This window comes from Haematobia irritans, chromosome 2 (assembly GCF_050003625.1).
Source record: "Haematobia irritans isolate KBUSLIRL chromosome 2, ASM5000362v1, whole genome shotgun sequence".
Taxonomy (NCBI): Eukaryota; Metazoa; Arthropoda; class Insecta; order Diptera; family Muscidae; genus Haematobia; species Haematobia irritans.
In genome coordinates this window covers 202,188,422-202,210,980 of record NC_134398.1, presented here as the reverse complement: position 1 = coordinate 202,210,980, position 22,559 = coordinate 202,188,422, and the positions used below count along the sequence as shown (strand labels likewise).

Here is a 22,559-nt window from a genome sequence, read left to right as displayed (position 1 = left end):
AAATTTTGTCAACATTTTATTTCTATAGAAAATTTTGTCAAAATTTTATTTCTATAGAAAATTTTGTCGAAATTTAATTTCTATATAAACTTTTATCAAATTTTAATTTCTGTAAAAAATTTTGTAAAAATTTGATTTCTGTAGAAAAATTTTTCAAAATTTTACTACCTATAGAAATTTTTCTCAATATTTTATTTCTATAGAAAATTTTGTCTACATTTTATTTCTATAGAAAATTTTGTCAAAATTTTATTTCTATAGAAAATTTTCTAAAAATTTTATTTCTATAGAAAATTTTGTCAAAATTTTATTTCCATAGAAAATTTTCTCAAAATTTTACTACCTATAGAAAATTTTTTCAAAATTTTATTTCTATAGAAAATTTTGTCAAAATTTTATTTCTATAGAAAATTTTGTCAAAATTTTATTTCCATAGAAAATTTTCTCAAAATTTTACTACCTATAGAAAATTTTTTCAAAATTTTATTTCTATAGAAAATTTTGTCAAAATTTTTTTCTATTGAAAATTTTGTCAAAATTTTATTTCTATAGAAATTTTGTTAAAACTTTATTTCTATAAAAAAATTTGTCAGAATTTTATTTCTATAGAAAATTTTGTCAAAATTTTATATCTATAAAAAATTTCGTTAAAATTGTATTTCTGTAGTAACTTTTGCCAAAATTTTTTTATATATCTACAGAAAATTTGGCAATATTTTATTTGATTATTCTTTCTATATTTATTATAGAAATAATAATAAAATAAAAATATACAAAATTTTGTCGACATTTTATTTCTATAGGAAATTTTGTTAATTTTTTTTATAGAAAATTTTGTTAAAATTGTATTTCTGTAAATTAATTAAACTTTAGTTAAATAGAAAATTTTTTAAAATTTTATTTCTATAGAAAGTTTTTATTTCTATAGAAAATTTTGTCAAAATTGTATTTCTAGAGGAAATTTTGTTAAAATTTTATTTTTATAGAAAATTTTTTCAAAATTTTATTTTTATAGAAAATTTTGTCAAAATTGTATTTCTATAAAAAATTCTTTCAAAATTTTAGTTAAATAGAAAATTTTGTCAACATTTTATATCTATAAATAATTTTGTCAAAATTTTATTTCTATAGAAAATTTTGTCAAAATTTTATTTCTATAGGAAATTTTGTTAAAATTTTATTTTTATAGACAATTTTTTCAAAATTTTAGTTAAATAGAAAATTTTGTCAACATTTTATTTCTACAGAAAAATAAAATAGAAAATTTTGTCGAAATTTAATTTCTATAGAAACTTTTTATTAAATTTTAATTTCTGTAAAAAATTTTGTAAAAATTTGATTTCTGTAGAAAATTTTGTAAAAATTTTATTTCAATAGAAAATTTTGTCAACATTTTATTTCTATAGAAAATTTTGTACAAATTTTATTTCTATAGAAAATTTTCTCAAAATTTTATTTCCATAGAAAATTTTCTCAAAATTTTACTATCTATAGAAAATTTTCTCAAATTTTTTTCTATTAAAAATTTTGTCAAAATTTTATTTCTATAGAAATTTTGTTAAAATTTTATTTCTACAAAAAAATTTGTCAGAATTTTATTTCTATAAAAAAATTTTTCAGAATTTGATTTCTATAGAAAATTTTGTCAAAAGTTTATTTCTATGAAAATTTTGTCAAAATTTTATTTCTATAGGAAATTTTGTCAACATTTTATTTACACAGGAAGGTTTGTCAAAATTTTATTTTTATTGTGTTTCCTTTTCAGATGGGACCTATTTTCACTTTCTGGGATTTGACAATGCTTTGAATATGGGCCCCATGACAATTAGCCCCAAAAACCTAAATGAAATAGGACTCCAAAAAATTATATGGAAAAAAACAACACAATTTTTATATGTTTTTTTTTGAGAGCAATTTTATTTTATTTTGGGAGACCGTTTGCATTATGAAAATAAACCCTACTCTTTTAATTGAAAATAAACTCCAATTTCATTGTTTGGGATTGTGCTTCGTTTTCAAATGGGGTCTGTTTCTTATTCCGGGATTTATCAATAGTGTCAAACACATAAACTTTTTGTTTTTTTTTTGTGAACAGCATTGTATCGCGCCAGATTTGGTTTTCGCGTGATCGTCCTTAGGCCGGTTTTTAAAACTTTCTCCTATGAACAAAGTCCAATGTAGGCTAATGCGACTCCCAAGGGATTTGTACTCGGCAACACATATTTAATTCTAGTTCTCTTAAAACTTCATATTTTTCCATCAGTTAGGGTTCATTTTCACACGGTCTTTTACATCAAAAAAGAAAATGAGCCCTAATTTTATTTTGGGCTCGATTTTCATGCTTCTGTTACAATTTGTTGGGGCTCATTTTTAAGGGACTTACATTCATTATGTAGCGTTGCGTCACATTTGAGACCCTGCTTCATTTTGGGTTCATTTTCCTGGGGCCCAATGGTTTAGACAATGGCCAGATTTTAAGCTAACATGATTCACAAAACATTCGTACTCATTAACATATATTTAATTCGTTGCTTCTTAAAACTTCATTTTTTTCCATCAGTTTGGGTTCATTTTCACACAGTATTTTAAATCAAAAGAGAAAATGAGACCTAATTTTATTTTGGGGTCGATTTTCATACTTCAGTTACATTGTTTGGGGATAATTTCCATGGGGCTTATATTCATTACAAAGCGTTTCTCCATATTTGAGACCCGGTTTCATTTGGGTTTTTGAGGCTCATTTTCCTGGGGCCGATTTTCATATCGCCGTATTAGACAATGGCAAGGGTTTAAGACTTTTTCCTATGGATTTTTGCTTAAAAATGAATATTTTTTTCCTTAAGTGAGGGTACATTTTCACGCGGTTCTATATTTTACAAGTAAAAATGAGCCCTAATTGTATTTTGGGGTCGATTTTCATTTACAAATTGTTGGGGCTTATATTCATTATGAAGCGTTGACCCACATTTGAAGTTGGTTAACGCGATTCCCAAAAAAAATCGTTCTCAGTACCACATACCCAGCAAAAAAAGCGTCGCCAAAAATGTAGTGAAAACGTTCTTTTTGAATCCTGAAGTGGTGCAAAATTGGCGCAGAAGCGATGAATTTAACATAGGCTTGGCATAGGACGGATGCCCACCATTACAACAGCCGTTGCACTGAATTTGCATCACTTCTTAAGGTGTTATTCGAATTTAGTGTTTTGGATGTGAATTAAGAAATTTTGCGATATTTTGACAAATAAATAAATTTTAATTTTTTTTTTATGTTTTTAATGCATTCTAACGTTTGTCTGAAATGTTTGACATAAAGTATTTTCAAAAACTCGCAAGTTTTCGAGAATGGATTTAACATTTTTTTTTGGGAAAATTTAAGTAATTTGTATCATTTTATAAATCCTTGGTCTGTTTTTAATTTGAAATAAAAAAATTAAATTTCCCATTAAAAATATAAAAAAGCGAGTTTTAAAAAGTTGACTCAAATGAACTTCCTGTTTAGTTAAAATAAAGAACTTCTTTGGGAGAACATTTCTGGAAGTTCTTTTAAAGTTGTGCCTTTAGAAGAACTTCCACATTTTTTTGCTGGGTATTTAAGTTTTTCTTACAACTTAATATTTGTCCATCAGTTAGGGTTCTTTTTCACGAGGTCTTTTAACTTAAAATAGAAAATGAGCCCTAATTTTATTTTGGGCTCGATTTTTATGTTTCATATACATTTTTTTGGGGCTCATATTCATTATGAAATGTCTCCCCACATTTGTGGCCGTGTTTAATTTTGGTTTTGGGGCTCATTTTCCTGGGCGCGTTTACATAGCGGCCCCAAATAACATAATATTTGGTGCTATTGTTTTGCATATATTTTTTTTACTTCATAGAGGCTTTGGGGCTTATTTTTCATTGGGCGCATATTCGTATCGCTGGATTTATCGATTTTAACTCTCTCCTCTGACATCTTTCAATATAATAAACGATTAATAAACTTAGCACTTGATCACTTTATTAAAAAAAAAAATTGAGAATGCCATTTAAAAATTAAACCATAAAATCCAATAAAACTCCATTACAAATTAGCTACACCACCCACCATGTCGCCACCAACAAAAAAAAAAAAAACTCCAAAAAACAACCCCACTTAAATATAAAATTTAAACTTACTATCAACTCTCCCACAAAGACCCAACCATGGACTCAAAAGACATTTCCCCCTAGCCATAACATTTTAACATAGAAATAACATATTCCAAACATACCTGAAGTATTCTAAAAATATTAGGAGCGGGGGTTCCCCATAATAAATGTTTAAATATTAATTTTACAAAAGTGAGAACAAAATATTTCTCCCCTACCCAAAAGCATCAACCCCAAAATAACAATTTTTGATAAGGGATGTCGGAAAGTGCAAAGAAAAAAAAAACACAAAAAAATGGAAAACCTTTTATAAACCAATTTTAATGGAATTTAAAGGTATTTTCCAAGCAACACCATACAAATGCCAAAAAAAAGCAAAAAATCAACCTGTAGTGGTCCCCTGATATATGTGGGCGAAATATGAATATAATATGAATTTGAAGAAAAAAAAAAAAAACAACGAGTCAACCCAATTTTCAACCACTTGTTTTAATACCAAACAGAAATTGCATGACTACCTAGGGGGTAGGCCACAAGACAATGGGGGAATAAGGGACCAAAAAAAACATTATTATGCTGATGCCGAGAATGGTGTAACGTTGAAATAACCTTTGACCAGGAACATAATATTCTTTACAAATGTGGCCAAATACACCCTCTTAAAAAAAGCGACTTCAAAAGGAAATTATGTTTTTTCATAAAACTGTGAAATATTTGAAAATTTTTTGGTAGAGGGGGTTATAAAAAATCGACCAAGCAGCTTCTCTAAAACCTTGTCGACACCGGCACAAAAATTTTTATAGATTTTTTTTGGTGGGATGACAAAGCCATCTAAATTTCCTTTTTTTTTTTGATTTTTGTAAAAAGCAGCATGTCACACTGGTGTATTGTGGGTGTATTAACACAATTGTTTTATGGCCCATATTCAATGTGCGCGTATTGTTCCCAAAATTAAATCCAATAAAGCATCAAGTTTTGTATCACAGAAAAAAAAGTTCTACCTCAGAGAGAGAGAGAGAGAGAGGAGTATCTCAATAGAGTCAGAGTGAGATAGATGCTATTGAAGTTATATCCTTTGGAATCCTTGGGAATCATAACACCATTGTAAAATGAAATTCTAAATCGCATTTAAATGTCTTTATTGCGTTGCGCGGAATTCACGCATAAAAAATGCGTTTGTGTGATTTGAGGGTTGACGACCAGGCCTTACTGAGGCTAAAGAATTTTTTAAGGGATGTTTTTGATTTTTGATATAGCTTTCGAAAAAAAAACAACACTTTTGAAATCTGAATATGGTGATTATCAACAATGTGGAAAGGGGTTAATTTGAATAAGATAGGGGTAAATTTGAAAATGTTAGAGGTTTTAAAAATACCTTGGTAGTGGTGAGAATATTTAAATATTTTTGTAATCGTGATTGGTTGAAATTGAAATCCATAAAAAAAATACATTAAGGATTTAGGTAGTGATGATGGTATTTGAATATTTAAATCATGATTGGCTGGAAGAGGTAGAAGTATACAACAAAACTAAAAGGGTTGGAAGTTTATTAATTAAATGGAAATACATACTAGTCTATATAAGAGATAACCAAATTTGATCCAACGTAGATGATATTTGGCGGGATAGCCTTAGGTTAGGTTAGGTGGCAGCCCGACGTATCAGGCTTACTTAGACTATTCAGGCCATTGTGATACCACATTGGTGAACTTCTCTCTTATCACTGAGTGCTGCCCGATTTCATGTTAAGCTCAATGACAAGGGACCTCCTTTTTATAGGCGAGTCGAATGGCGTTCCACATTGCAGTGAAACCACTTAGAGAAGCTTTGAAACCCTCAGAAATGTCACCAGCATTACTGAGGTGGGATAATCCACCGCTGAAAAACTTTTTGCCTAATTTGAATAACGTCGATTAATATTTAAAGGCAAGAAATAGGCACTAACAAAAAAATACTTCGCTCAAAAGATATTATTCTTCCCTTTAGGATTTTAGTACTGACTCCGAGCCAAGAACGCGGCTTCTTTAAATTAAAAACATTTTTGATAAAGTTCTCATATATCGCTTTTTTATTCTATTTTCGCGATTTATTAATAAAGCTCTTCACGTACAAAAATAAGCGATTTTAAAAATCCATATAATAACAAAAAATCTAAAAATTCAATATATCAGTTAATATAAGGACCCTTCCTTTCAACCAAAAATACTTTTTTTTACTTAAAAAAAAAAAGTTTTGTTTTAGTTCAAATACATACGGCTTCAACTATATTTGTTGAATATTTTTTTCATTGCCTAGTATCTTGATATTTTGCAGCTATCTGACCTGATATTCCTGAAGTAAGTAGGTTAAAGGGATGACATACACTAAAAACCAGCATGTACGGTTCCAAATATTTTGTTTTTACACTAATGACTTTAGTATTAATTCCGAGCCAAAGAAGATGAGAATTGATGCAAAGACACATTTAAGACCCAATTCCCTTGTAACCCTCAAATGCCCAAGCCCGCCTTTAAGCGGGCTTCATTTAATAAAGAAGCTTTTAGTAAAACACATATTAAGACAACAAAAATGGGCTAAATAAAAACAAAACTTATTTAAAACTATTCAAGAGGCTTTGCAGCATATACTGAATTTTACGGTATACATTTTTCTTGATTAGTTCTCTTGCTTTTGTGTCGTTAACATTGAAAATTTAATCAGATGGCAAAAAATTGGGGCATTAGAGGGTTAAATGTAGGTTTTGCGTACTTGATTCTAGGTAGCAAATTCGACTTAAATCGTTTTTGCTGTTTTTTTTTCTTCTTAAATTTCATCAAATTCATACCCGACTTTAAGTGGAAATTATGCATTGTTTCAAGTAAAAATCGTTTTTAAAATAAAGTGTTGAAAAACATATCCTATTTATAAACGCTTTTTTATTTGTTGTCAAGATGCAAAAAGACAACAAATTTAAAGACAATTTCATTAATTTTGAAGAATTTTTTTGTGTTACCAAAATAAATTAAGGTAAAATTTTGGGGCGTGATGAAATTCTGAACAAATTTCTATAGAAAATTTTAAAATTTTATTTCTATAGAAAATTTTGTCAAAATTTTATATCTATAGAAGTAAAATTTTGTCAAAATTTTACTTTTATATAAAATCAAAATTTTATTTCTACAGAAAATTTTGTCAAAATTTTATTTCTCTAGAAAATTTTGTCAAAATGTTTTTCCATAGAAAATTTTGTCAATTTTTGTTTGTATAGAAAATTTTGTCAAAATTTTTTGTTTATAGAAAATTTTGTCAAAATTTTTTGTCTATAAAAAATTTTGTCAAAATTCTATTTGTTACGAAATTTTTGTCAAAATTTTATTTCTGTAGAAAATTTTGTCAAAAATTTATTTCTAAAGAAATTTTTGTAAAAATGTTATTTCTATAGAAAATTTTGTCAAAATTTATTTTATAGAAATTTTTGTCAAAATTTTATTTCTATAGAAAATGTTTGTCATAATTTTAGGTTGGCTGATAAGTCTCCGGTCTGACACATAGTTGGCGTCGCCAGTATTAACTGCATACTATTTTTATATAGTACCAACCTTCAAATGATTCGTGTCAAAATTTGACGTCTGTAAGTCAATTAGTTTGTGAGATAGAGCGTCTTTTGTGAAGCAACTTTTGTTATTGTGAAAAAAAAAAAATGGAAAAAAAGGAATTTCGTGTTTTGATAAAATACTGTTTTCTGAAGGGAAAAAAATACGGTGGAAGCAAACACTTGGCTTGATAATGAGTTTCCGTACTCTGCCCCAGGGAAATCAACAATAATTGATTGGTATGCAAAATTCAAGCGTGGTGAAATGATCATGGAGGACGGTGAACGCAGTGGACGCCCGAAAGAGGTGGTTACCGACGAAAACATCAAAAAAATCCACAAAATGATTTTGAATGACCGTAAAATGAAGTTGAGGCCTTAAAGATATGAAAGGAACGTGTTGGTCATATCATTCATCAATATTTGGATATGCGGAAGCTCTGTGCAAAATGGGTGCCGCCCGAGCTCACGTTTGACCAAAAACAACGTGTTGATGATTCTGAGCGGTGTTTGCAGCTGTTAACTCGTAATACACCCGAGTTTTTCCGTCGATATGTGACAATGGATGTAACATGGCTCCATCACTATACTCCTGAGTCCAATCGACAGTCGGCTGAATGGACAGCGACCGGTGAACCGTCTCCGAAGTGTGGAAAGACTCAAAAGTCCGCTGGCAAAGTAATGGCCTCTGTTTTTTTTGGGATGCGCATGGAATAATTTTTATCGATTATCTTGAGAAGGGAAAAACCATCAACAGTGACTATTATATGGCGTTATTGGAACGTTTGAAGGTCGAAATCGCGGAAAATCGGCACCATATGAAGAAAAAAAAAGTGTTGTTCCACCAAGACAACGCACCGTGCCACAAGTCATTGAGAACGATAGCAAAAATTCATGAATTGGACTTTAAATTGCATCCCCACCCACCGTATTCTCCAGACCTGGCCCCCAGAGAATTTTTCGTGTTGTCAAACCTCAAAAATATGCTCGCAGGGAAAAAATTTGGCTGCAATGAAGAGGTGATCGCCGAAACTGAGGTCTATTTTGAGGCAAACCCGAAGGAGTACTACACAAATGGGTTTCAAAAAATTGGAAGGTCGTTATAATCGTTGTATCGCTTTTGAAGGGAACTATGTTGAATAATAAAAACGAATTTTGTTTTTCTTTGTTAGACCGGGGACTTATCAGCCAACCTGTTATTTCTATAAGATTCTTGTCAAACATTTCAGTTTATAGAAAATTTTGTCAAAATTTTATTTCTATATAAAATTTTGTCAATTTTTTTATAGAAAATTTTGTCAAAATTTTATTTCCATGGTAAAAATTTTCGTTTTTAGACATTTTTTTCAAAATTTGTTGTCTATATTTTGTTGTCAAAATTCTATTTGAAAAGAAAGTTTTGTCAATATTTTTTGTCTATAGAAAAATTTGAAATTTCCATTGCAAAATTTTTCGTCTTTAGACATTTTTTTCAAATTTTGTTGTCTATACAAAATTTTGACAACATTTTATTTCTATAGAAATTTTTGTAAAATTTTTTATATAGAAAAATTTTTCGATAGCAAAGTTTGTCAAAATTTTATTTCGATAAAAATTTTTGCCAAATTTTATAACTATAGAAAATGTTGTCAAAATTTTTTATTTCAATAGAAAATTTTGTCAAAATTTCATTTCTATAGAAAATTTTGTCAAAATTTAATTTCTATAGAACATTTTGTCAAAATTTTATTTCTATAGAAAATTTTGTCAAAATTTTATTTCTATAGAAAATTTTGTCAATTTTTTTTATAGAAAATTTTGTCAAAATTTTATTTCCATGGTAAAAATTTTCGTCTTTAGACATTTTTTTTTCAAATTTGTTGTCTACATTTTGTTGTCAAAATTCTATTTGAAAAGAAAGTTTTGTCAATATTTTTTGTCTATAGAAAAATTTGAAATTTCCATTGCAAAATTTTTCGTCTTTAGACATTTTTTTCAAATTTTGTTGTCTATACAAAATTTTGACATTTTATTTCTATAGAAATTTTTGTCAAATTTTTTATATAGAAAGTTTTGTAATATTTTTTTTATAGCAAATTTTGTCAAAATTTTATTTCGATAAAAATTTTTGCCAAATTTTATAACTATAGAAAATGTTGTCAAAATCTTATTTTTATAGAAAATAAGATAAGGAAAAGAAAGAGACATGAGACGAGAGTAGACGTGTTTATTTCGGCGGTTCAAACTAAATTTTTTTTCTATGGAATATGCTTGTTTTGGTGGATTGTAGTAAAGCAAAGTTATTACAGTTTCAATAAGACATCCAGAATATTAGTTACAAGCATTTATATCTATCGAAGATCTACAGAAATTTTCGAAACAAAATTAATTTTTTCATGCAGTGAATCTTTGGGTATAACAACCACAAAATAAACTCGGAGAACAACAATTATCTAAAAGGAGTGAAAGAGAGATAAATTAAAACTCATAATCTGACAGTACTGTTTAAGCTAACTTATACAGTGTAAGAACAGTTTCGATATAAGTGCAGGCGAATAAGAATCGGTGTTAAATAATAAACAAAGAAAACCTCAAAAAAAAAAAAAAAAAACAATTGTTGAAACGTTCGGTTTATAATACATAAAATAAACTCCGTGATGGTTAAATCTCTTATACTACTAGTGATTGTAAAGTCTAAAAAAGAAAACAACAATAATCAAAAGGGAATAAAAGAGAGAAATGCTAAAACACCTAAATCAACAGTTGTTTAAACTAACTATTACAGTGTAAGAGCAGTACAGTCATAAGTACATGCGAATAAGAAAAGTATTTGGTAAAAACTGAAAAGAAAGAAAACTACAGAATAACATTTGCGACCAAACGTTTTATTTGCTTCTTATAAACATTGCTAAACTGCTATTTGCAATTATCAAACTAAATTTGTGCGATCCGTAAGGAAATCAACGTAAGCAAAGAGAATGGCTCCAAATCAACAGTGTGCAGATTGTGAAAAGAACTTACAAGGTGCTGCCAGTATATCTTGTGGAAGTTGTTCCCTTCGTTTTCATGTGAAATGTGCTGCTACCAATATAACTGGTCTCACACCTGACTTAGTGGAACTGATCAAAAAAAGCAAGGGAGGGGTAGTATTCAAGTGTTTAGAATGCATTAAATTGCCGCAGAATGATTCTAAATCTACAGTTGACAAGCGCTCTAAAGACATCTCCACAAAATTATTGGCTTTGGAAAATAGCATTCAACAACTGTCAAAAATAATTTCGGAGGACATTATGACTAAACTTAAACATATCGAAGATGAGGTTACCAACTGTTTAGTGAAATCAAATGAGACTGAGAGTTTTGTAAAATCGAAAATATTTTTACTGGAAACTGAAAATAATAGTTTACGACGCCAATTAAACCGTAACGATATTGTGGTCAGTGGACTTCCCTCTAACTTATCCAATGATGAACTATACGAAGCAGTTTTCAATATCGGAAAAGTTCTTCGTGTTGATTTGCAACACAGCGATATAAACATTTGCGCCTATATCAGAAACAAAAAAGGTGTACTTGTTAAATTTAACTCCGTGTACAAACGTGACCTTATTTTCCAGAAGTATATTAAAGATAGAAGTTTAAAGCTAAACCAGCTCATCACTAGTGAGATTGCTTCCCGAGTGTATTTAAACGATAATTTACCTCCTATGGCTGCGAAACTTACCTATACTTGTCGAAAATTGGTTCAAAAAAAGAAAATTAATAAATATAAGCTACTCAATAAAAATACACCCGAAGTTAAAATTGTACTCAATGATGATACAACCCGTACCCTGAATTTAGAAGGTCTTATGAAGTACGTTAAAGAGTGCAATGCTGATATTGGAATTCAGGCTGTTGATAATTTATGAAAATTTTGTCTATTTTCTCTACCTATAACTTTCAATCAATTGTTGTTCTGTTAAATAAATTGCATGCATTTAATTATATTTGGTCTCATTTGATTCTTATTATTCTTTATTATACAAATTTCTTTCTTTGTATTGTTATGTTATGAGAAATTTTACAATATTCATGAGTACAATATTGCTCTCCATATCTTTCTTTCTTTGTTTCAAGAGGAAAATAGAGATTTTGAGAGAATGACAAATGTCGCTACATTCATATGCAATCTAACTTTGTTAGCTATCATGTGGTGGAACTTCTTTATTTCAAGTTTTGTTTTCTCTAAGAGTGTATTCCTTTCCATCAAGTGTACACATTTCTCTTTCAAATGACAAGAAGAGTGGATGGCATTTGCTCAACCTCTCAATATCTCCGCAGTTTATGTTTTGTTTCCCCAATGCACACTGGTTTATGTAGCTTCAATTGACAGTTTAAATGGAAATTTTCATAAAGATGTAATTATACAGAATAAGGTAATTCCTTCATGATTTATACTAATTGAAAGATACAATTGAACCCCGTTATTATAATGGATTTGAATAAATAGAACAATGGAATTTTTATCGTTTGTTATTTTTATACATAAATTTAGATTTAGATATTTTTTAAATAGATTTGTAATATCAACACGAACATGGTTAAAACATATATTTTCTTGTTATGGACAACAATTTAGGTCCATTTATTAGTAAAAGCGAAATTAGGAATTTAGGGCTTGGCTACGAAAATTTTAATGTGGTTCATATTAATGCTCAAAGCATTGTACCTTCTATAAATTCAAGTAAAATCGACGAAATACGCTCAGTGTTTGATGATGGAATATTCGATGTCATCGGAGTGTCAGAAACGTGGTTAAAGCCTCATATAAATAATGATGTTGTTAATATCGATGGCTATAATATTTATAGGGTAGATAGGAGTACAGGTAGAGGTGGAGGAGTATGTGTATATATTAGGAGGAATTTGAAGGCTAAAGTTATATGCGAAATTAGAAATTACTGCGTGTCTGAGGGAGTCTTTGTGGAGATTCAGTTAGAAGATGGGGCAAAGGCAATAGTAGGTATTTTGTATCTGCCTTATGGCAATATCCTTAGTTGCGAACATACGATAGCTGATATCTCGGCCCAATATCAGCATACCATCATTATGGGGGATTTTAATATAAATTTGTTTGACAGAGGAGTGGAGATGCTAAATTTTTCTCGCAGTTATGGACTCAATATTGTCCATAACGTCAGTCCAACTCATTATTGCATCCAGTCTCAAAGTTCTTCCTTGATAGATTATTTTTTAGTGAGCAATAGGAGCTTGGTTACAAAAAACTGCCAGTTTTCTTTTCCTTCTCTAAACTCGCATCATGCGGCAATACTGCTGTCATACCGTATCAGAAGTATAACTATGATATCCGAAATAATTGTTCGGGATTATTCTAATATTAACATCGAGGGTTGTTTGCGGGATCTTGCAATCTCTGATTTCTCCTCCATCTACAGTACAAACGATTGCAACGCACAAATAGAGGTTTTCAATGACATCGTCCTTCAGACATATGATAGATATGTGCCCAAGAGGATTATACGGTTTGGGAGAAACACACAACGTCATGGGGGCAACAGAAACTGGGTAGACAAGGATTGCATTAGAAGTGCCCGTGAGATGCGTGACCTTGCATACAGGTCTTACTTGGAAAATAAATGTTCGACTAGCTGGAGAATATTCTGCAAGTATAGAAATCGACTGAAAAGCATCATGAGAAGAGAGAAGATTAGACACTTCCATAGTTTATTTCGCTCGACATCGCCTAGGGACATGTGGGCAGAACTTAGAAGGCTGGGTTACAGTGACGATAGACATGTTAATGTGGATGTGGATGTTAACTCTATTAATGATTTCTTCATAATGCCGGAGCTAAACAATCCACCCACCATTCTTTACCATACTGGTAGCAATGACCCATTTGAGGGGTTCTCTTTTAGTTGTGTTAGTGAGATGGACGTATGGTCAGCTTTTTATCGGATCAAATCTAACGCCGTAGGAGATGATGGTATCCCACTGAAGTTCGCTAAGGTTGTTTTTCCTGCGATTTCCTCGCATTTGACGCATATCTTTAATACAATTCTTATGACTTCAACCTTTCCTAGAGGATGGTCTATCGCCAGAGTTATTCCTATTCCTAAAGTTAAATGCCCGAAGGATAATTCAGATTACCGACCGATAAGTATACTACCAGCCTTGTCGAAAGTTCTTGAGATCTTGGTAAATGAACAAATTTCAGACTACTTCGCACAAAAGGCTTTTCTGAACAGCAACCAATCTGGGTTCAGGAAGGGCCACAGTACGACCACGATGATGGTGAATACCGTTGATAGTATAAGGAGGAATATGGATGAAGGGAGACGTGTTGCATTGATTAGCTTAGATTTTAGTAGAGCTTTCGACTCAATTAGTCATGAGGTGCTACTGAACAAGTTGTTTTCGAGGTACAAGTTTTCTTTCGGAGCATGTCGGCTGATTGAATCCTTTCTTACTGGGAGAACTCAATATATTTGGAACAATATTAGTTCTTCTTCTACACGAAGAGTACATAGAGGAGTTCCGCAGGGTTCCATTCTTGGACCTCTGCTATTTTCTATATACATGAATGATATTTTTGAAAATATTCACTTTATGGAACCTCACCTGTATGCAGACGATCTGCAGTTGATTGCAAGTGATAGAACAGCTCCAGGGTTTAATTTCAATGGTATCGTTAATACCGAATTGGATATAATAGGAGGATGGTGCAACCGAAATTTTATAACGTTGAACTCTGCGAAGTCGAAATGTATAACATTTAACACCGGCCGGGATAGGCAAATAAATTTCACTGTCAACAGCATTGCCATCCAGAATGTTACCTCTATTAAGGTCTTGGGATTTGTAATTGACGAGAAACTTAACTTTGACCAACATATTGGCATGGTTACGGCAAAAGTCACGTTTCTACTGCGTAAGGTATATAATACAGGTGCTTTTCTTCCTTTGAGCGTAAGGAAACATATTGCTAAGTCACTCTTGTTGTCGCATATAACATATGGTATTGAAGTATACTCGGGTACGAATTTGACTAATCTTACTCGACTAAGAACTTGTATGAATCGCATCGTTAGATATGTCTATAATCTAGGGATTTTTACACATATTTCGCCATTTTTAATTGAGTTTTTGGGTAATACATTTGAGAATTTCATTGATCTTAGGACAATACTGCTTTTTTATAGAATAATGAAGTTTAGAAGACCTCAGTACTTAGTGTCCTATTTTGAATTCGGCAGCTCACAGAGGACACGCTCTTTGATTGTTCCATCATTTCGCACTCTAGCTATGCAACGTTCGTTCCAAATTCGAGCTATACGAATCTGGAACAACCGTATAAATTATGAACACAGAGAGTTTTCGTGGTCATGTAGTAAATTCAAAGAACTTATAAACTCTTATCTCTAGCCCTATTTCTGAATCTCGCGTGCTAATCATTATTTAATAATACTTTAATATCATGTTCGTGTTCATATTTAAGTTTATTTAAAAATATATGTATATATATTTAAGACATAAAATGTAATAAAATAGAATTTGAATTATATTTTAATAGAAATTAGGATATTTGTAAGTCTCATGTTTTGTATGCTATGTAATCAATTTGGCCGAATGAGGCTTCTGAATTATGAAAGTAAATAAATAAATAAATGAAATGAAATGAAAATTTGTGTCAAAATTTTATTTCTACAGAAAATTGTGTCAAAATTTTATTTCTATAGAAGATTTTGTCAAAAACTTTTTGTCCATGGAAAATTTTGTCAATTTTTTTTTTATAGAAAAAGTTGTCAACATTTTTTGTCTATAAAAATTTTTGTTAAAATTCTATTTGAAAAGAAAATTTTGTCAATATTTTTTGTCTATAGAAAAATTTGAAATTTCCATGGCAAAATTTTTCGTCTTTAGATTTTTTTTTTTTAAATTTCAAAATTTCAAATTCAAAATTTTATTTCCATGGTAAAAAGTTTCGTCTTTAGACATTTTTTCAAAATTTGTTGTCTATATTTTGTTGTCAAAATTCTATTTGAAAAGAAAGTTTTGTCAATATTTTTTGTCTATAGAAAAATTTGAAATTTCCATTGCAAAATTTTTCGTCTTTAGACATTTTTTTCAAATTGTGTTGTCTATACAAAATTATGACAACATTTTATTTCTATAGAAATTTTTGTCAAGTTTTTAATATAGAAAATTTGGTAATAATTTTTTTCTATGGCAAATTTTGTCAAAATTTTATATCGATAAAAATTTTTGCCAATTGTTATAACTATAGAAAATGTTGTCAAAATCTTATTTTTATAGAAAATTTTTGTCAAAATTTTATTTCTACAGAACATTTTGTCAAAATTTTATTTCTATAGAAGATTTTGTCAAAAATTTTTTGTCCATAGAAAATTTTGTCAACATTTTTTGTTTATAGAAAAAGTTGTCAACATTTTTTTTGTCTATAAAAATTTTTGTCAAAATTCTATTTGTAAAGAAAATTTTGTCAACATTTTTTGTCTATAGAAAAATTTGAAATTTCCATGGCAAAATTTTTCGTCTTTAGAATTTTTTTTTTTTTTTTAATTTGCCAAAATGTTATTCCTATAGAAAATTTTATCAAAATTTTATTTCTATAGAAAATTTTGTCAAAATTTATTTTATAGAAAATTTTATCAATTTTGTTTCTATAGAAAATGTTGTCAAAATTTTATCAACATTTTATGTGTATTGAAAATTTTTGCAAAATTTTATAACTATAGAAAATGTTGTCAAAATTTTTTATTTCTATAGAAAATTTTGTCAAAATTTCATTTCTATAGAAAATTTTGTCAAAATTTTATTTCTATAGAAAATTTTGTCAAAATTTCATTTCTATAGGAAATTTTGTCTAAATTTTATTTCTATAGAAAATTTTGTCAAAATTTCATTTCTATAGAAAATTTTGTCAAAATGTTGTTTCAATAAAAATTTTGTCAAAATTTTATTTCTTTAGAAAATTTTGTCAAAATTTTATTCCTATAGGAAATTTTGCAAATCACAAAGTTGTAGGCATCCGGTGCGTTTCTCCTTACTGTGTGCATGTTTGATTGAAACTTTAACGGCCACTGCTATATAAACGATTGTGTAAGAAAATTACTTATTTGACTCTCATAAAATATGTATGTATTAGAGTATAAGACTCTTGCAAGAATTTTCAGTCTTAACGACAAATTTTGTGGAAGATGTGTAAGACTATCCCTTTCCTCACACCTCAGATCTTTATTAAAGTCTGGCATCATATTTATAAACTTACCTTTTCGTACAGACACTGTTGTGACAGGGTCTCCATTGTCTTGGACATTATTATGTGTCTGAGACACTTGGTTGGTGATAACTTCATTATTTGTGACTGGAGTTGCTGCTAATTTTGATGCCGATGATGGTGAAGATTTTTCATCGGAAACAAAAGAAATATTCATGGACTTCCGTGAAGTCATAGAATAGTGTCGTTGTTGGTCATTGTACTCGTCATCATTATCATCGTCATCGTCATTGGAGAGAAGATTTACAACACTATTTTCTGGCTTTGGCCGCCGGAGATGATGCTGTGATGTTTCTGCTGTTTGGGGTTCGCAAATTTCTTTGCCATTCACTTTTGTTGTGTGACAGGGAATGTCATCAACACAATCGACAACACCATACCAATTAGATGGATTAACAATAGCAGTGTTGGGGGTACCATCATTATTAAGAACTTTACCATTTTTATTTCCCTTGACTTCATCATCATCAGCAGCAGCAACAATGTCTCCCCCAATTGTCAAAGTGTCATTTCCATCTTGTTCATCTTCAGCAATGAAAATATTTTGTTTAACTTCATTATTATGGCTTGGTATGTTTTCCTCGTCCTCATTCTTGTCCTTTATTGTATTTGCTGTCACTTCTTTTTGTCTCACATAGAAATTCTGGTCATTTGGATGTTGCTGAAGGTGGGTGTCATGTAAATATTGCTCAGAGTATAATGAGATATGTGAATTTTTATAATCTCTCTTATGACACCCTTCGGAGAGAGGGAGAACATTGTGACCAACACCATCGATTATTGTTTCCTTTATAGTTGCATTAATCGTTGAACTACTATTGCTGTCCTCCTGGCTTATGTTGCTGCTGCTACTACTACTACTGCCGTTCAACAAATGTTGCCTAATTTGATGCTCTCTTATGCGATGATCTCTCTCGTGTATATTGCGTACAAACATTAATTGTTCTCCATACAAGGGGGAGACAAAAGGGGAGCCACATAGAGCTGGACCATGGCTGAGAGTTTGGGGAGTAAATGATTGAAGTTGTGAGAGTGGATGTTGCGGGACATGTTGTTGCAAGGGATGATGTTGCTGGGGTTGATGGTGATGATGTTGATGGGAATGAGATTGTTGGGGATGATGTTGCTGCTGCTGTATGGGCTTCTGATGTTGCTGCGTATAAATTGTCGATTGGTGATAATGTGGCTGAGTTTGTTGTGCGTGCTGATAAGTGGGAGTTTTTTCAAAATTTTGCTGTAACTGTCCATGATGTGGGTGATGTTGCTGCACTTGTCTGCTGATGATTTTTTTCTTTGGTTTCTTGTTTCTGAATTTCTTCTTTTGTTTTGTTACTATCATGCGTTCCTTCGATTCCATGTCTTTCTCTGTTACTCCCATATTGTCTGCTGCTGTTTTTTTGTTGTCAGCTTTGTGGGTTAATGACTTTGAGCTTACCACTACCCTACCATTGTCAGACATGCCAGACTGTTTTATGCATTTCGTATGCCATCCAATGTCGGTGAGCAATTTTTCGTCTGCCATCATTACCTCACCAAATGCTAGGCCACCTTCACCCATAGCATCTCCATCAACAGATGCTTCAACATCTGCAGGTTCTTGAGATTTTGTTGTCCGTACTTGGGTTTCGTTCATACCATGGTCAAGCGTTGGTGGGGGAGTAGTTTTCATCTCTATGCTGGCCCTTACTGTCGTCGCCTTGTCGACAGTTTTATGAAAGAGTAAGGAATGACTGGTATTCGTTAAATTTATATCGTTAATTACCTCCGATGTCTTGTGTTGGGTGGCCATAGAGGGCGTAATTGGCGTTGAGGATAAAGATGATGATGAAGATGACGATGAGGAGGAGCATGATGACGATGTCGAAGGAATATTTGTCGATGTTGGCGTTGGTGTTGTTAACAAATCTGGTATCATAAATGTTGGTGGCATTGCTAGTAGCCCAGTGGATTGCGTTAATGGGACTGCTGTTCCAACTTGTGTTGGAGGCAAAAGAAATGGTGGCAAGAGATTTAAGGGGGATTGTGGTGGGGTAATTTGGGATTTTAAATCACCTTCCGTGGAATTTCCTACAGATGACTGATGTTTTGGTAGAGAACTCGCGCCATTTGTAGGGGGACCTCGAGGGGATGGTATGAAAACAGGTGTCAGATTGGTAGCCAATAACTGAGACCAAGTAAGTACGGTATTCTTTTGAGGATCATTGAGATCCATATGAGATTTAAGATAATCGAAAGATGTCGAAGGATTTTTCAAAATTTCTGGCATTAGGAATTTTGAGAAATTATTTTCAAGGTTCAAAAAATTCGTTGATGAATTTTCCACATCTTTTTCAGCTTCTGGAAAAAGTTTTTGTTTGGAGGTTTCTAAAGGCCAACTAAAGGATTTTACATTTTCTTCATAAGTTTTCGCCGGTAAAGGAATAAGGTCCTCTTTGTCTGTATTCTTATTCATTTCTTTCTCCTTGTCGTTTTCATTTGATTTATTTTCCCGCATAAATTTCAACATATCTTTAACAGTGTTGCCATAGCTTTTATCCATTTCTGAGACCGTAGGTTTTTGTGATTTATTTAAAGTTTTCACTTCAATTTCTTTAGTTTTCGTAAATTCTTTTGTATACAAGGGATATGTTATAGAGTTATCAGTGTTTACACCACCACCGCTAAGTGATGCCAAGTTTTGATAGGTATTAAAATCAAGCATGGGAAATAGTCTACCATGATTTATTCCATTAAAAATATAAGGAAACATTTGATTTTCATAATTTAGGCTTATGCCATTAACTGATTCTCCATTAATTCGATCATTCGAGTTACAAATAGTTTGATACGTTTTGGGTATTTCCATAGATTTGGCAGCATTTTTTGACTGTTGCCTATAGGCAGCATTTTCGTCTTCGCTATATATGGGGAATTCAGTTTTTATCGACATTCCTGATTGGAATTGATATGTATTTGGGTGATAATTTGGATTGAGATTGATACCATTCGCATAGTTTGTAGGCTCTTTGCTGATATAACAATCGGATTTTTCATTGTGATTATTATCATTATCATCTTCTTCTTCTTCGTCATATCTTGGTTCTTCTTTAATACTGGCGAATATATTGCCCTCGTGTAAGATTTTCATTTTGTTAAAGAAATTGTTGATTTTGATTTCAAAGTTCTTATATGGATTCTAATAAATTCTGGTGAATCTGGTGTAGATGATAATTTTCTGAAAATGTAAGAAAAAATTTTTTTTTTAAATTTATTGTTAAGGGAAATAAATTTTGCGTCCGTCTGTCAGTCTGTTTAAATCATACTAACTTTCCTATAAATATTTATTAATGCGGAACTTTTAGTATATTGCTAATGGGTTATATTTGTTATAACCCATTAGATATATCCGCTCCCCAAAATTAAAATGTACAACAAGTAGGTTTTTTGGTGAAAATAATTCTTAATTTAGAACAATCGTTGTCCGTAGAGAAATCTAATTAGTTAAGGTTTAAAAAATCAATCAACATTTCTCTGTCATAGTCCCCGTCAAACGTGTTTTGACCACGACATTGGTAGACATGGTTCGAGCCAAGTTGATACATATTTGATACGGAAAGGGGCCCATAGTTTTGGCGTGGTCAAGTATGGTCACAGATGCCCGATTCTATGTTAAGCTCAATGACAAGGGACCTCCTTTTAATAGCCGAGTCCGAACGCCGTTCCACATTGCAGTGAAACCACTTAGAGAAGCTTTGAAACCCTCAGAAATGTCACCAGCATTACTGAGGTGGGATAATCCACCGCTGAAAAACTTTTTGGTGTTTGGTCGAAACTGCGTTTGAACCCACGACCCTGTGTATGCGAGGCGGGCATGCTAACCATTGCACCACGGTGGCTCCCCAAGTGGGATGGGTTAATTCGACTTATTTACATGGACGGACGTGGGGGTCTAGCGATTCCACGAATTGGATGTTTTGAGTCTCTAGAATCCAGTGCCTATGTTAGGGTTGTATCGGATGTTGGAGTCTTGGGATTTCACAGAATGATTGAGTTCAACATCTGCGTACATAGGGTCACTACAGTAAGTCGGGAAGATTTATTGTATTTTCATTTTGTTGTGTTTTATTTGATGGCAATAGGTACCTGTTACGTACCTATTATTGGTTTTGTTAGTTTTAGTTGTATATATATAAATAGTGATAGGGTATATAAGCCTACTGATGAGACCCGTTGGCGTGGGTCGAAAGCGCTATAGGTAAGCCAATTAGGGGCCTACACGGCAGTTTACGAGGTAGATATAGGAGATTTCCTCAATATTGGGGACATTTTTCATTTCCTTGGTAGGGTACATTTTGCTCATAAGTTATCGGATAGGGTTTATAGGAACTGTGGGTCCTCTTATTGGTCTTTTGGTCAGGTGATATATATCACCGTGGGAGTTACTGACAGGATAGGATAGATGGGTGGGATACAGATGTTAGACACTTTGATCATTTGTACTGGTTTTATGGTCAAGTGGTTGAGGTCCTTGCAATTCATTCCGAGTCGGTTAGTGTTACAGCCTAGAATTTCTTCACAAAAAGTGTCATTCGTTATATTGCCTTTATAATTCGGTTATAAGACCTATGACATCATATGGCTGTCACGTTTGGTGGACCATTGCGTACATCCAAAATCAAATATTGATAATTAATTAGGATAAATAGCACTGCACTTGTTTATATAACAAGCTCAATAAGGACCACAGTCACTGCCGCTTTATAGGTACTGATGGGAGTCTGCTCATTCGATTTGCACATAAATAAAAAAAACAAAGGTGACACTCGTGAGACTTAAACGCTCAGATACAGTGGAAAGCACTATTTGCAGGCATACAGAACATCTTGCCGAACGTTATAGAATGACGGATCATATGACGACTGAACATATTTATCACGAAAAGCCGAAATATATGGTATTATACCAGGTATGGAAGAGTGGGAGGAAAGGAGGATACCTTTCTGAACTCCATATATGTACACAGATGGATCTAAAATGGACGAGCGAATTGGTTGGGACATTTATTGTAGTGAGGAATACGAAAGTCGTATATTTCGACAGAAATTCCTGCAATCATCAAAGCTGCTGAGTTGCTGTTGATGACGCCATTATTCAGAAATGATATTAATTTCTTCATCGACAGTCATGCAGCTATGTTTTGAGGATCATTGAGATCCATATGAGATTTAAGAGAATCCAAAGATTTCGAAGGATTTTTCAAAATTTCTGGAATTAGGAATTTAGAAAAATAATTTTCAAGGTTCAAAAAATTCGTTGATGAATTTTCCATATCTTTTCTTGACCACTCAAGCATCTATAAAGGCCTTGGACAATGCCGACATAAGATCTAAGGTAGTCAGCCACTGTAGTGGAGAGCTTGGGGTTCTCACTGAATAGCATAATGTAACTTTGCCCTAGTTACCTGGGCAGTGTGGAGTAGTGGGAAATGAGGGCGCTCATGGAAAGAATAATGTCCTTTCGGACTATTTTCCTCCGCTGTCGTCATATCTTTACTGGATTCATGTAAAATATGATGAACTATGAGCCTCCGTGGTGCAAT

At 31.7% G+C, this 22,559-nt stretch overlaps 1 protein-coding gene across 1 annotated transcript in view; it reads right to left on the bottom strand.

The window, feature by feature from the left end:
* Positions 1 to 19,292, bottom strand: part of LOC142226922 (uncharacterized) — a 64,992-nt gene extending 45,700 nt beyond the window's left edge. Inside the window, exon 1 of the mRNA XM_075297175.1 lies at positions 16,973 to 19,292. Coding sequence (XP_075153290.1) covers positions 16,973 to 19,247 — 2,275 coding nt within the window. The 5' untranslated portion in view covers positions 19,248 to 19,292. The remainder of the gene's footprint in view (positions 1 to 16,972) is intronic.
* Between the last annotated feature and the right edge of the window lie 3,267 nt (positions 19,293 to 22,559).